This window comes from Hyla sarda, chromosome 12 (assembly GCF_029499605.1).
Source record: "Hyla sarda isolate aHylSar1 chromosome 12, aHylSar1.hap1, whole genome shotgun sequence".
Classification (NCBI taxonomy): Eukaryota; Metazoa; Chordata; class Amphibia; order Anura; family Hylidae; genus Hyla; species Hyla sarda.
In genome coordinates this window covers 72,449,259-72,465,718 of record NC_079200.1, presented here as the reverse complement: position 1 = coordinate 72,465,718, position 16,460 = coordinate 72,449,259, and the positions used below count along the sequence as shown (strand labels likewise).

Here is a 16,460-nt window from a genome sequence, read left to right as displayed (position 1 = left end):
GGTGCCTGGACATTCCTTCCAGGTAATGCTTATAAATATTTTTCATATATCTATGTCATTTTAGTCTTCTTTATATGTTGTGGAGATAGAACTAAACAAAACTTAGTCTTTTAACATGATTATATTTGTTGCTGATTTGGGTAACATGTGACATTTCACTTTGTATTCTTACAACTGATCGCAACTAGTTTATGTCATGTTCATTGTAGCACATAAGTTTTTTTCATTTTTTCATGTGCATTCCGTATGTTTGTGGTATGCATGTGTTTTATCAACGCTACCTTGATTTGCCAGGTCTGAACACGGCACTATTTTGACGTGTCCATCTGTGCAAATGAAGTTGGCGGACCACACCTGGTCTCCTCCCCCTTTTTATTCCGTGGGGAGGTACCTGGCATGGTCTGCCTTATAAAAGACTGACTCTGCTGTACACACTTTGTATGACTTAGGCTCCCCCTTGAGCCGAAACACGTCACTTTGCTGTATCCATGTATCCTGGGTTTTAACTAATAAAGTGAATTCGTTGGACCTACACTGCGCTGGACATTCTACGTTCTTTTTATATCTCCATCTACTATATATTTCCTTGAAACTATATCCTATTGTGGATTACCAGTCTATTTTCTGATCAGATGCCGGATCATCAAAAGATCTATTACTCTTGATACCTAATAGTGGTGCTATATATCAGTGTGTGTATTATGTTATGATACATGTTCTATTAGATTATATTTTATTTAACACTTATTACCTCTGCACAAGGGCCTTGTGTTACGAGGCTTAATTGTACTAATTGTGTAATTTAATAAATATTTGATATCTATATCATCAAATTGAAGCACGGTCCAAATCTTTATTGTAGTATATTTATTTTATCATGTATCAGGTTGTCTGATACTAGCCTTCAGGGGTTGGTTATTTTTTATTCTCTTTTTTTAATTTACAAATCTGTTTATCTTTCTGGCACCAGTTGATATAAAACAATTTTGTTTTTCACCGGAGTATCCCTTTGACCTCTTCAGGACGCAGGGCATATGCATACACCCTGCATCCAGAGTGCTTAAGGACAAAGGGCGTACAGGTACGCTCCTGGGAATTTCGGTCCCCGCCGCTTGCCGGTCAGGGACCTGACCAGGATGCCTGCTGAAATCATTCAGCAAGGATTCCGACACATCGTCGAGGGGGGTCCTGAGACCCCTCCATGTCGGCAATTGCCAGTCAATTCAGACCAGCGATTTTCGGCGATTCCGGTTACCACCGCTCGCCAAACGGTACCGGACCAGGATGCCTGCAGAAGTCATTCAGCAGACATCCCAGCTCATCGCCGGAGGGGGTCCTAAAACCCCTCCATATCGGCGATCGCCAGTAAGTACAAACCAGTGATCTGCTGTGATTCCGGTCATGGGGGTCGCATGTGACCCCGTGACCTGGATAAGGATGATGAGCAGTGGTGTAATATACACCACCAATCATCAACCATACTGTACTGGAAGGTGGCAGTGTTCAGCGCCAGATTAAGGGAGGGGGCACTTCAGTATGATGGGGCCCCCAAGACCGTCCCCCCTCCCCTCCCACTGAGACTTGTTGCCGGCTAGCAGAAGTGGACTGACAACTCATGCCCCCCCACATGCACCCACACCCATATAGATTCCCTGCCCACATACAATAAATACATTTTTCAATTCATAAAGAAAATATAGCAAAATAAGGCAATTTTGCAAAGTTTTGGGGGTGTGGGTACGTTTCTACGCAATATATATTTTACGGATACACATTATCTTCATTGTGTAGGTCCATGTGATTACAACGATACCCAATTAATGTAGGTTTTGTTATTTTTTTCTACTTTTTGTGAGAAAATTTACATGCATTACATTTTTCCATTATGAACCCTATAACACCATTTTTTATGCCATGATCTGAAGTTTTTATCGGTATCATTTTTGTTTAGATGGGTATTGTTGATCGCTTTTTATAAAAAAAAATTATGGTATATGATGTGACCAAAAAGCAGCAATTCTAGAGTTTGGTATTTTTTTATTTATTTACCCCATTCACTGTCATCTCCTAATCTCACCACTGACTAACATCGCCCCCCAACATCACCACTGAGTGCTCAGATATCACCCCCTGACTTCACCGGTGACATCACCTCCAATATCACCACTAAGTGCTCACTGACATCAACCTCCAACAAGTAATGTAATTTATATACACTGTGACCCTACCAGAAGAATGAGTACAGCCCTGGAGTATAATACAGGATATAACTCAGGATCAGTACAGGACATGTAATGTGATGTATGTACACAGTGACCTCACCAGCAGAATAGTGAGTACAGCTCTGGAGTATAATACAGGATATAACTCAGGATCAGTACAGGATAAGTAATATAATCTATGTACATAGTGACCCCACCTGAAGAATAGTGAGTACAACTCTTGGGTATAATACAGGATATAACTCAGGATCAGTACAGGATAAGTAATGTATGTATACAGTGACCTCACCAGCAGAATAGTGAGTACAGCTCTGGGTATAATACAGGATATAACTCAGGATCAGTACAGGATAAGTAATGTAATGTATGTAAACAGTGACCTCACCAGCCTCCAGATGTTGCAAAACTACAACCCCCAGTATGCCTAACAGCCTTTGGCTGTCTAGGCATGCTGTGAGTTGTAGTTGTGCTACACTTGGAGCCACCCTGGTTGGGAAACATTGATGTACACAGTGACCCCACCAGCAAAATAGTGAGCGCAGCTCTGGAGCTCACATGTATATAACTGTATATTAGTGAAGACAACAGAAAGGAAAGGTCAACTTCTCCTGATCCTACCGCACGGCAATCTCCACAAATTACAAGCAAGGAAAGGCAGGAACCAGCACTGTATAATCTTCAGATTTATTGGAGGTTAAAACACAGAGCAGGATAAGAACACATACGGCACTCGTTTCAGGTCACGTGACCATTCATCAGACTCATATATATTAGTGTCTTCCAATCAGGGTGCCTCTAGCATGCTGGGAGTTGTAGTTTTGCAACAGCTGAAGGCACCTTGGTTAGGAAACACTGCTGTATACAGGGACTTCACACCAACAGATTGCAGGAAGAACTCACCACATACACTCTGCTCTCCTGGCTGCTCCGGAAACTTTAGCTCCGTCCCCAAGTCACATGATCGTGACATCACCACAGGTCCTCAAATAAATATCCCCTTTTTATTTTTTTTGGCACCTATAGGCGGGTTGTGCCACCAGTAGCAGGCCTGTGGTTTGTTGACGGATCGTACCTCTGTGTGTGGCCTGCCCCACCATTGTCAGTGATTTATCACTGATCAGCTGTTTTTTGGGGGGTTCAGGCGGGTGCATTTTTTGCATGGTTAAGAGTTTTTTTAGTTTTATATTTCCCTTTTTAGTTTTATATTTTTTCTGTTAGGGCAGGTTAGGGAGGTAGTCTCGCACCACACCACATACACAAATAAAGTTTACCCCACACACATAAACACACTCCCATCCCCATCAGAGTAGGGAAATGGCCCGCAGGGCGTTTTCAGCAGAGGAGGCATATGCCATACTTGCCTCCAACACTGAAAGCGACACAGAGGATGAGGAAGTCCCCACCTTCCATATTTCCTCATCATCTGGTTCTGATGATGAGCCACCAAGGCGGCGGAGACGCCGCCATGCGGGACTGCAAACGTCCTCTGCTCCTGGCCCTGTGCCCCATGCTAGTATGAGTCCCCCTGGCGCTCATACTAGTCAAGCGCCCCAGCCAAGTTCACTGGTGCCCCTTACCGGAGAACTTGTCTGGACTCAGCCAGCGGACCACGAGCCCGTGATTCTTGAGTTTGTTGGCAACTCAGGAATCAAGATTGAAATAGTCGGATTCACTGAAATGGACTATTTTAGTTATTATTTCAGTGGCGACTTTGTCAATCTGATGGTTGAGCAGACAGATTTGTACGCCCAACAGTTTGTCGCCGCAAACCCGCGCTCACTTTTAGCTAGGCCCGGTGGCTTCCCAGTCGATGCAGCTGAAATGAGGACATTTTGGGGCCTCATGCTGCATATGGGCCTAGTCGAAAAACCCAGTGTAAGGCAATATTGGAGTGGGGACGTTCTTTACCAGACCCTGCTCTACAGTATAGCCATGGCACATCCCTGGTTCGAGGCCATTCAGAAATGTTTGCATTATGCTGATAATGCGGTATGTCCCCCCTCCCCCCGAACTGATCCCGCGTATGACCACCTGTATAAAATCAGGCCGGTCATCAATCACTTCGGGGCCAAATTTTGGGAGGCCTATGTCCCTGGAAGGAAGGTCGCTATTGATAAATCTCTCATCAGCTTTAAGGGGAGACTCGGCTTCCGGCATTGCATCCCATCCAAGCGGGCGAGGTATGGCGTGAAGATGTATAAACTTTGCGAGAGTACCTCAGGTTACACTTGCAAGTTTATGGTGTATGAGGGACGAGATTCCCATATTGAACCCCCAGAATGTCCCCCCACTCTGGGTGTTAGCGGGAAAATCGTTTGGGGCCTTTTGCGCCCATTGCTAGATAAAGGTTACCACCTTTACGTGGATAACTTTTATACTAGTATCCCTCTCTTCACATCCCTCTCCGCCAGATCCACGCTTGCTTGTGTTACCGTGCGGAAGGATCAAAGAGGCCTTCCTTCCTATCCTCTCCACATTCCTATCCCCCGGGGTAGTCCCGTGCCCTTACCCATGAAAACCTGTTGCTGGTCAGGAATAAGGACAAGAGGGATGTCCTTATGCTCACCACAATTTATGGGACAGGCAGCACACCTGTCCCTGTTTGAGGTACCGTGGGACTGGTCCTCAAGCCCGATTGTACTCTGGACTACAATCGGTATATAGGGGGAGTTGATCTTTCTGATCAAGTCCTCAAGCCATATAATGGCATGCGGAAAACACAGGCATGGCTTTTCTACTGTCCCAGTACACTGGCAACACATACCTGCTGTTCCAAGAGGAAGTTCTAAAGGCCCTCATCTTTGGTGACCGCCAAAGAGCAGGTCAGAGCACCTCTGGAACTGTGGGCCCCCAGAAAAAATGCAGTGTGTATCGCAAGAGGGGGATTGGGAAGGACACCACCACTCAAATTTAGAACCCTCCCCTCCCCCCCAAAAAAATTTTTTTTTTTTAAAAAACCTCTTTCCCAATACCCCCGATATTTATTTTTCTTCCTCCAAAAAATGGGTCATGGGACACAGAGTCAACAGCATTGGGAGTTTGCAGTTGCTTCAAAGCAAATCACCACTTTAGGCCTCAAATCTCATCGGTGCTGTCTCACTCCTAAGCCCAGTTTTGCACCCCCATAGTGCTTTACCACCTTATATGGGGTATATCCTTATTCTGGAGAGTTTTTTTTTTTTTTTGCTGTTCTGGAACCATGGAGGCTTCCTAAATGCAACATGACCCCCAAAAATTATTTCAGCAAAATTCTCTTTCAAAAAGCCAAATTTTGCTCCTTGTCTTCTGAGCATTGTAGTGCGCCAGCAGAGCAATTAAAGTCTACATATCATTTTCTTAATCGGGAGAAATTGGGCTTAAAATTTTGGGGTCCATTTTCTCCTATTACCCCTTCTGAAAAAGAAAAAATTGGGGTAACACCATCATTTTAGTGTTAAAAATAATATTTTCCATTTTCACGTCCAAATTCAACGCAGTGTCATCAAACACCTGTGAGGTGTTAAGGCTCACTATACCCTTTGTTACATTCCTTGAGGGGTGTAGTTTCCAAAATATTATGCCATGTGTTTTTTTTTTTTTTTTGCTGTTCTGGCACGATGGGGGCTTCCTAATTGCAACATGGCCCCCAAAAACCATGACTGCAAAATTCATTTAAAAAAATCCCACAGTTGCTCTTTCCCTCTTGAGCCATGATGTCGAGAGAAATTGAGCTACAAATTTTGGGGGGGCTTTTTCTCCTTATACCACTTTTAAAAATGATAAAAATTGGGCTAGGAGAACATGTTAGTGTAAAAAATGCAGATTTAGATTTTTCTCTTCCAATTTGCTGCTATTCTTGTGAAACACGTAAAGGGTTAACAAACTTTCTGAATGTCATATTAATTACTTTGAGGGGTATTTTTCACAGAAAGGCCCCTCAAATCCACTTCAAACTTAACTGGTCCTTGAAAAACTAAAATTTTGAAATTTTCGTGAAATTTTGAAAATTGCTGCAATACTTTGAAGCCCTCTGTCTTCAAAAAGTAAAAACATGTTAACTTTATGATGCCAAAATAAAGTTGACATATTGTATTTGTGAATCAATATATAATTTATTTGAAATATCCATTTTCCTTACAAGCAGAGAGTTTCAAAGTTAGAAAAATGCTAAATTTTTAAAATTTTCATGAAATTTTGGGATTTTTCACCAAGAAAGGATGCAAGTAACGACGGAAATTTACCACTAAAATAAAGAAGAATATGTCACGAAAAAACAGTCTCGGGATCAGAATGAAAGGTAAAAAGCATCCCAGAGTTATTAATATATAAGGGTGCTTTCACACTATGAAGTTCACCCGTTAATAAGTGTACGTTTCAAAAATAATTATTAACGTCCGTTAAACAACCCCATTTAAGTCAATGGGTTTTTTCGTTTACCCGTTATCACCCGTTATAGCCCGTCATGACTAACGTGAATGGTATATCTATCAGAACGCATCCAGCAGCCGCCGGCCAGATGATGCTGATAGATATACTATTCATTCATAGCGCCGGCAACTGCATATATGTATATAGATGTGCTGGGGGGGGCAGACATATAGCGTTATCTTCCCCCCACAGTGCTTCTATATACATATGCAGCCGCCGCTCTATGAATGAATAGTATATCCGTCAGCATCATCGGCCGGACGGCTGCTGGATGCACTGCTGACAGATATCACATATAGAACTGCACAAATGCGCTATAAGTATGATTATATAAGTATAAGCTATAAGCCGATGATGCTGACAGATATACTATTCATTCATAGAGCGGGGGCTGCATATGTATTTAGAAGCACAGTGTGGGGCAGATAATGCTATATGTCTTTCCCCCCCCCCCCCCCCCCAAGCACATCTATATACATATGCAGCCGCCGACGCTATGAATGAATAGTATATCTATAAGGATCATCTGGCCGGCGGCTGCTGGATGCGTTCTGATAGATATACCATTCACATATATACATTTATATGTATAGATGTATACATATAAATGCAATGGCGGGGGTCATATTTTTATTAATGCACTGGGGGCGCTAGATATATAGCACTCTATGCACCCCCCCCCCCCCCACAACACTTTTAATATACATATGTCCCCTCACATTGTCCATTTTAAAAACTCCGCTGGGATCCCTGATTGGCTCCTCAGCACCGGCCATTCAGGGCTCCCAGCGGGGAATTTAAAAATGAAAGTAAAAAATACATTGTGTACATCGCAGGGTTGCAGAGCATGCCGCCCGCTCCCCTGCTTAATAACTTCGGATCGGGTGTCAGAAGTGAGACCCAGTGCGATCAATCCCTCAGCCCCTGTACTACAACCCCCATCATGGAACAGACTCTGTTCCATGATGGGGGTAGTAGTACAAACACTAATGTAACCTCCCCAGCCACCAGCAGACTTCTGCAGCAGGGCAACTACTACTCCCATCATGGGAACAAGTCTGTTCCATGATGGGAGTGGTAGTAGTCCTGGCTGTGGGAGTCTGTAGGCAGAGGTGTTAAAACGTCCGTACATGGCGGATTTTATAACGGGTCTTAACGGATGAATTTGGCTGTTATTTGGACAGGCATTATTCAGCCGTTAGCATCCGTTAATTCACCCGTTATTTATATATATTTTTTTTTAAATCAGATCGTTTTTATTAAACACTTTTTATCCTGCTTCACAGGTCAAAACAATAAAAAAAAAAAAACACACAATACAAACAAAAAAGATAACCACAACAAACATTTGTGTGCAGCGTCATGTGTAAGGGTAAATCCAATACAGCAAAAATTCTCTCTATAAGATATACCAAAGGTTATACAGAATTGAGATGCCCTGGGGAGACACCTAGTCATCAAAAAGAAAAGGAGATAAACACAAAAAAGGGGGAAGCAGAAAAGTCCGGCCGATGAGGGAGCAAGGAGGAAACAATAGTCATAGGAGAGGTGAAACATAAAAGGGAGGTAGAAAAGACATAGCAGCAAATGGGGACAAATGAGAGGTACAAGAGTGAAACATCAAAATACATAGAAACTCTTTCCCATCCCACAAGTAGTGATATGACTAAGTAGAGCCAGCAAAAAAGAAGGCATGCATAGGACCCCTGCACAATTGTAGAAGAACGACTGCGGGTAAGCCCGGTGTATCAAGCCATTGCCCCCAGATCCGCTCAAATTTAGCCAGTGCATTACGTTTCAAATACACCCCTTTCTCCAACCTGATAATGGCATTCATCCTATTTATAAATTCCTGTATCGTGGGTGGAGCCGCATGGGTCCAGTGCGAAGCAATGACTTTGCGCGCCTGGTATAGAATGCGTTGGACGCCAAGGACAGCATCGCCGTCCTCCTGATTTCCATCCAAATAACCCAGCACACACGATACAGGAGTGAGTGGGATAGTAATGGAAAATACCCTTTGAATCAGGGCCACAATCTCACGCCAGAACTCCCCCAATTCCCTACAACCCCAAAACATGTGTAGTAAGTCAGCATCGTCCGTTGAACATCTGGGGCATGTAGAGTCGGAGCGCCATCCTATCTTATATAAAAATATGCCAGTGTACGATACACCCTATGGAGAACATACAATTGAGACAAACGGTTAGGTTCACTAAGCGAAAGCAGAGGCACAGTCTCCAGAATGTCCGTCCACTGATCGTCCGTAAGGGGTCCCACCTCTGCTACCCATTTGTCCCTCACTAAGATGGGGAACGCTGCCAAGTGTTTATCTAACAAGGTACGATAAGACAACAAAATGGCCCACCACTGACTACCCACCCCTCCTATATCTTGAAGGAGACTATGGGTAGAGACAGAGGCGTCACTGTACGTTGTCTATCCAAGGCATGTCGTAGCTGAAGGTATTGATAAAAGGACCTATGAGGGAGGTCAAATTTCGTCTGCAGGTCCAAAAAGGGAAGAACAACACCATCAACCACAACATCAGACAAGGTACGCATGCCGGCAGCCAACCACGGAGAGAACCCCTCAAGACGAAAAGTCTCTGGGAGCTGGGGATTGCACCACAGGGGAGTAAAGGGAGTAAAACCCGACACCTGAAGAAGAGACTTGACAGTATCCCACACCCGTACCATCAGGGAGAGCGTGGGAAGGGAGTGAGTAGGACTGGCCCGAGGGCCTAACTCAAGAGCACTCAGTGGAGGGTATTGTCCAGAGATCCACTCCACCAGTCTTCCAAAAAAAAAACTCCCATCCACCGACCCCCAACCCTTAAAGTGTTGCACCTGGGAAGCTAGAAAGTAAATATACGGATTCGGAACAGCCAGGCCACCATCCAGCTTACTGCGCTGGAGCGTGTCCAGACGGATCCGTGCACATCCTCCCTTCCATATAAACGAGCGGAAAAGACTGTTGATCCGCTTGAAATACAGGACTGGTGTCCAGACGGGAGAATTGTGCTGTATATAGAGGAGTTGGGGCATTAAAATCATTTTAATCAAGTTGCAGCGACCAACCACCGAGAGGGGCAAGCGGGATCATGTGTCTACCTTCTTCTGGAACTTGGCCAACAGGGGGAGTAAATTATCAGTAATGTAGTCTTTGATTTTGGAGGAAATAATAATTCCCAAGTATTTAAACCTGCTGACAACCTGTAGAGGGACAGAGGGCAACGGTGAATCTTGTAGGGAAGGAGACAAGAACATAACCACAGACTTATCCCAATTTATCGTGAGGCCAGAGTAGCCTCCAAAGGTGGTAATTATCGACATAATCGGGTTAATAGAGGAATCATAATCACTAGTATACAATAATAGGCCATCAGCGTAGAGCGAGACCCACTCCTCTTCCCCATCACGCCAGGGAAACCCCTTAAAGTCCGGTGAGGAACGAAGCCGAGACGCTAGAGGCTCAATCGCTATGGAGAAGAGTAATGGAGATAAAGGGCATCCCTGCCTCGTTCCAGAGCAAAACTCAGAGAGGCCCCCATTGGCCCTAACCCTCACCCTCGGACCAGAATACCGAAGTTTTACCCAAAATGACGATCCAAAGCCCATCCGCTTCATAACGGCTGTACTAAGACAGACACTCCCCTAGCATGAGTAGAGTAGGTGGAATGGAAGGCCTGAGAGATCCAAGAGCGGTTCAAGACTCGCACTGAATCCGGTACAAGGTGCGTTTCCATAAGGCAAAAAATGCCCGGTTGGAAATCTTGCATATACTGGAAGATCGCACACCTCTTATTGGCATCCCCCAGGCCTCGCACATTCCAGGAAAGGAAAGAAACAGTATTAGCCATCAGGACAGACAAACATAGAGCAGGACAACTCACAGTGTCTCCCCAGCATCGACGGGCTAGGTAGCAGGAACCCTTCAGAGAAAATAACACACAGTAGCTGCACACGGTACAAAAAAAAGAAAAAAATCACATGTTAATAGCATGAAAACATACAAAACAGCATTTCTTTGGTACATAGTAATAACACAATAAAAAGAAAAAAAAACAGCCAACATTGTCTCCAGCATGGGAGACCAACGGGTCCATATTAATCGTCAACCGGGAGGAGCTATAAAGTCCAAGAAGGTGACAGTGGAACAAGCCACCTGCTTACAATAAAGGAGAACTAGTAAACAGCCACAGCAGAGAAACCGATAGCACCCCTAGGAGAACACTCGGCTAAGTCACAAGTCACCATAGTTCGTGAAGGATAAAGCAGCAACCAACAAAATAACAATATCCCCCACCCCCCTATGTGCAGGATCAAGCAACAGCGTAGCGTCCCGAAACAACCAAGCTCATAATTAAGACCGCCGCCTCAATCGCCATCAGGATTGCGCCGAATGCGGGCCTCGTTAGAGTCCAGCCACTGCACAGCCTGTCGGGGAGTTTCAAACAAATGAGTAGAGCCCAGAGCCACTACACGTAGTTTAGCAGGGTACAACATAGAATATGCGACATTCAGTGCTCTAAGTCTTCACTTGATATCCATAAATTGAGCCCTCTTCTTCTGTACGTCATTGGAGAAATCCGGAAATATGGATACAAGTGCCCCATCAATGGTAAGATCCGGGTGATCACGAGCCGCCCGCAGGATGGTGTCCCTGTCTTTAAAGTGTAGGACCTTCAACAGGATTGGGCGAGGCGGAGCACCAGGCAGAGGAGCACGGAAAGGAACGTGGTGCGCCTGTTTCACCGCAGATAAAGGTGACAGGGTGTCCTTCCCAAATTTAGTGGTAAGCCAGTTCTCAAAAAAGTCACCCACAGCCTTGCCTTCAGCTCGCTCAGGGACACCAATGATCCGCAGATTGTTCCGCCTGAGGCGGTTCTCAAGATCATCCGTTTTGGCAATAAGAAGGGACACATTATGGATCACGCGGCCCAAATCTCTTTGCACACCAGGGAATTTATCTTCTACATCCCCCACTCTGTCCTCCAGGGCTGTAATTCTTTCATTAGTGCGGCGGAGGTCGTGTCTTATCAGGGACACTTCCTCCTTAATGGTCCCTGTGTCAGCCCCAAGGGCTAGGACTGCTGCATAGATATCTTCTCATAGTGGGTTCAGCCCGGGGGGAAGTTGTAGAACGCCCTGCAGCGGCCGCAGCAGGCGCTTCCTGTATAATGGCCCCACTGACCTGTCCATGGCGTGGATTAGGAGGGTTCCGGGGAGCACCACCGGCTTCCATGGTCTCAGGGCAATCTTTAGAGGCATCAGAAGCAGCCTCCCAGTCAGCAGCCCCGGAGCCATCAGTCCCGCTTTTCAGCGCTGCTGGCGTATGGGCGAAGCGCTCCAGGCGCACCGCCACATCAGAGAGTCGAGGGGAAGCGCCGGCGCCATCTTGGGCACAAGGAGTTAACAGGCCTGAGGACTTATTTTGCTTGTTGCGGCCAGCGCGTCCGCCCAGCATGGTTCCCGTGAGGACCGGAGGCAGCCGGGGACCTTCAGGAGCAGGTGGGTGCAAGTACAGGATGATTTGCGGGCTGTTACAGGAGGACAGTCCGGATAGTTAAGCAGGAGCTCCGCCACACACGTCCTCTCACATCGCCAGCAGACCACGCCCCCCCAATTCACCCGTTATTAAATGTCCGTTAACAATACATTATAACGGCCGTTTATTAACGGGTGAACTTTATAGTGTGAAAGCAGCCTAAAGTGACAGTGTTCAGATTTGCAAAAAAGGGGTGCGTCCTTAAGTGGTTAAAACACCTTTAGTTACATAGTTAGTACGGTCGAAAAAAGACATATGTCCATCAAGTTCAACCAGGGAATTAAGGGGTAGTGCATGTGTTACTAATACTATTTCTCTACAATCCAAATTTTATCCTCAGCCTTGACCATGAAAATCTTGTCTGTGATCTACAAACTTGTGCAAACCAATACATACGCCACCAAGAGGTAGGTTCATGCCCTACACATATAAATGTTTGATCGGTTGTGGTGTATATATAAGGCAGTATTCACCAACCTGTGTTTCTCCAGAGGGTTGAAAATTAAAACTCCCAGCATGCTCTGACAGCAGTATGCTTGGAGTTTAATTTTTTTTTAACATTTAGAAAGCCACTGCTATAAGGTGAACAGAGGTTACAGTGAAGCCCAGGCCTTAGTGCTTTAGAGGGCATGAATCTCTGCCAAATATAGGACAATAGTATTTGAAATGTCATGTGACAGTTGGAGCCCTTGTCTGATCTGTATCAAGGCCTGGAAGCCTTAGATTGCAATATAAATAAGTCATTAATACATAAGTCTTTATGTGTTTCTTAACCCCAGGGATATATTTTATGAGAATGTTCAGCTTTATGGAAGCCAGGCTACAGTAGACAATATAGTGACAGATATTTCCTGTATGTTGAAGGTCCCAAGAAGAAGCTTACATATTGTATGTACTTAGATCAGCCTTATTTTATTATTTTTAATGTTTATTATTTGTAATAAAAACAAAATTTGTTATTAAATGCCAGAATGGATTTTCTTTCCCAGCTTTCCACGTCCAAGGGCTGTGTGGCTGGCAACCTGCTTTATATAGAGGAAGATGGGACTAAAGTGGACTGCAGCGGTAGCACCTCGGTAAGGATTTCCTGCAGGCAGAACATTTTAGTAATTCAGCAACAGGGGAGAAACAAAGGTCGCCATCACTCGGATTTTAGAGTAAAATCACTTTACAGTATTACAGTATTGCCATGTGCAGAGGGCAGAAATTCTGCATAGATGCAGAATCCCGCCGCCACATTAATTTGGCCAGAATTCTTCATCTTTCTGCATCTAAGTGGAATTTCTGCAGAATTTCTTAATGAATTCTGCATGTATTCTGCATGTATGGATAAAAAAGCGCTTTTCATCCATTGGTTAAGTTAAATTTCCTGCGAATTCCCCACAAAATTCACACGAAATACGCATTTTGCTGCGAAAAATATCCCTTTTCACTTCAATGGGCTTCTGGAGCTGAATGCCGCAAAAATATAAAACATGACATATTTATGACTAATATTTTTGCGGAATGCAGAATTTTAGCTGCGGAACGTCCGCTGCGAAAATTCTGCACTGTGAATGGGACTGCAGAATCCCAATGAAGTTAGTAGGCTATAAACACATGTAGAATTTCCATGCGGATTTCCATGAGGAAATTCTGCCATGTGAACAAAGCCTTAGGCCTCCTTATACAACCATCCTTTCCATTTTTCTAAAATGGAAATATAAAACCAGACACCGATGGGGAATGATAGACTCTATTGACTTCAATTGTCCTTGATGGTGTCCTGTATTTTAGATGAAATCTGCAACAGAGCACCTATGACCTCTGTCATACATTCATAACCCCCTGCACTTAAGTTTTTTCCTCCTCACCTTTTAAAAATCATAACCCTTTCAATATTGCACCTACAGACTCATATGATGGCTTATTTTTTTGTGCTACCAGTTCTACTATGTAATGACATAAGTCATTTTACCCAAAAATCTATGGCGAAACAAAAAAAAAAAAATCATTGTGCAATGAAATTGAAGAAAAAACGCAATTTTGTAACTTTTGGGGGCTTCCGTTTCTACACAGTAGAATTATTTTTTTTTAAATGGAATCTTATGTTAATTCTGTAGGTCCATATGATTAAAATTATACCCTATTTATATAGGTTTGATTTTTGTATTACTTCTGAAAAAAATAATAACTACATGCAGGTACCATTTTTGTTTTGTTCGGACTTTTTGATAGCTTTTTAATCTGTTGGGGACCACGGGCATATGGATAAGCCCTTGTGTCCCGGTGCTTAAGGACCAAGGGCATACCTGTACGCACGTGGGAATTTCGATCCCCGTTGCTAGCCGGACGGGGATCGGAACGGGTTGCCTGCTGAAATCATTCAGCAGGCATCCCATGCAAATGCCTGTGGGGGTCCTGAGACCCAGATCGTCGATTTGCGGCGATTCCGGGCTGATGGGGTCTCTGATGACCCGATAGCCCGGAAAATAGGGATGATCGGAGTTGTCAGAGACAGCCCAATCATCCTAAAGGATAGAAGCGAGGTGGCAGGAGTGCCACCTCCTCCTATCCCCTGCGATTGGCCGATCAGTACTGATCAGCGAATCGCAGGACAGGGGCGGGGATGTCAGTTGAGATCCCCCGTTATGCACGCCCCTGGATGTCGGGGCAGAGCGGGGGAAGATGGCGGGGACCGACGGCCCTTACCTCGATCGCGGGGACCAGGACCGGCGTCTGAAAGGAGGCAGCGGCGTCCCAGATGCAGCAGTGAAGACTGCCGTAAAGTGATCTTCACTGCTGCTTCTAGGAGGTTCAGAACTACAACTCCCAGCATGCCTGGACAGTCTCAGCATGCTGGGAGTTCTAGTTTTGCAACATCTGGAAGGGCACTGTTTGGAGACTACAGAGGTTTCCAAACTGTAGCGTGCATGGAGTTGAAGTCTTGCAACATCTGGAGGGCTACAGTTTGGAGACCACTACACTGTTCTCCTCCAGTTGTTGCATAACTACAACTCCCAACATGCCCTTCGGCTGTCCGGGCATGCTGAGAGTTGTAGTATTGCAACAACTGGAGGCAAACTGGTTGGGAAACATTGTCTGTTTCCTAACTCAGTGTTTCCCAACCAGTGTCCCTCCTGCTGTTGCAAAACTATAACTTCGAGCATGCAAGAACAGACCATGCATGCTGGGAGTTGAAGTTTGGCAACAGCTGGAGACACATGGGTTGGGAAACACTGAGTTAGGAAACAGACAGTGGTGCGGAAACACTGCGGTAGTCCGTTACCTAACTCAGTGTTTCTTAATCCCAACCAGTGTGCCTCTAGCTGTTCCATAACTACAACTCCCAGCATGCACGGTCTGTCAGTGCATGCTGAGAGTTGTAGTTTTGCTCTTACATTCACATGGGCGGGGGATTACAGCAAGTTTCCCGCTTAAAGTTTGAGTGGGAAATTCACTGTAAATCCCCGCCTGTGTGAACGTACCCTAAAAACACTACACTACACTACACTAACCCTAAATAAAGAGTAAAACACTACATATACACTACACCCTTACCCTGTAATTTCCCAAATAGTGTGCCATGTGGGGTGTTTTCCGCTGTTCTGGCACCATGGGGGCTTCCTAAATGTCACATGCCCCCCAAAAACCATTTCAGCAAAATTCGCTTTCCAAAAGTCCACTGTCGCCCCTTCCCTTCTGTGCCCTCTAGTGCAGATCATTTTACATCCACATATGAGGTATTTCCTTACTCGAGAGAAATGGGGTTTCAAATTTTGGGGGACATTTTCACCTATTACCCTTTGTGAAAATGAAAAATGTGGGGTAATATCAGCATTTTAGTAAAAAAAAAAAAAAATGTAATTTTCACGTCCAACTTTATAGAAAACTAGCCGAATACCCGGCGTTGCCCAGTTTTTCCTTCCTAATCCTTGTTAGGGAGGAAAATTAACAAAGGAGGAAGCTTTTGACTTCAAATCCCATCCCCATATATTGTTGTCATATCCCATCCTCATATCCCGTCCTCATACCCCGTCCTCATATCCCGTCCTCATATCCCGTCCTCATACCCCGTCCTCATACCCCGTCCTCCTATCCCGACCTCCTATCCCGTCCTCCTATCTTGACCTCCTATCCCGACCTCCTATCCCGACCTCCTATCCCGACCTCCTATCTCGACCTCCTATCCCATCCTCCTATGTCGACCTCCTATCCCGATCACCTATCCCGTCCTTCTATCCCATCCTCCTATCTCGATTTCCTATACCATCCTCCTATCCCGACCTCCTATCTCGACCT

General features: G+C 44.9%; 1 protein-coding gene across 9 annotated transcripts in view; it reads left to right on the top strand.

Moving 5' to 3' along the window:
- Positions 1-16,460, top strand: part of SPO11 (SPO11 initiator of meiotic double strand breaks) — a 274,209-nt gene that overhangs the window by 239,472 nt on the left and 18,277 nt on the right. For 8 of the 9 annotated variants that reach the window (XM_056548964.1, XM_056548965.1, XM_056548963.1 and 5 more), the window contains 3 exons: positions 12,520-12,586; positions 12,959-13,067; positions 13,169-13,255. In XM_056548964.1, the coding sequence (XP_056404939.1) occupies positions 12,520-12,586; positions 12,959-13,067; positions 13,169-13,255 (263 nt within the window). The remainder of the gene's footprint in view (positions 1-12,519; positions 12,587-12,958; positions 13,068-13,168; positions 13,256-16,460) is intronic. The other variant, XM_056548968.1, reaches the window with a different exon arrangement.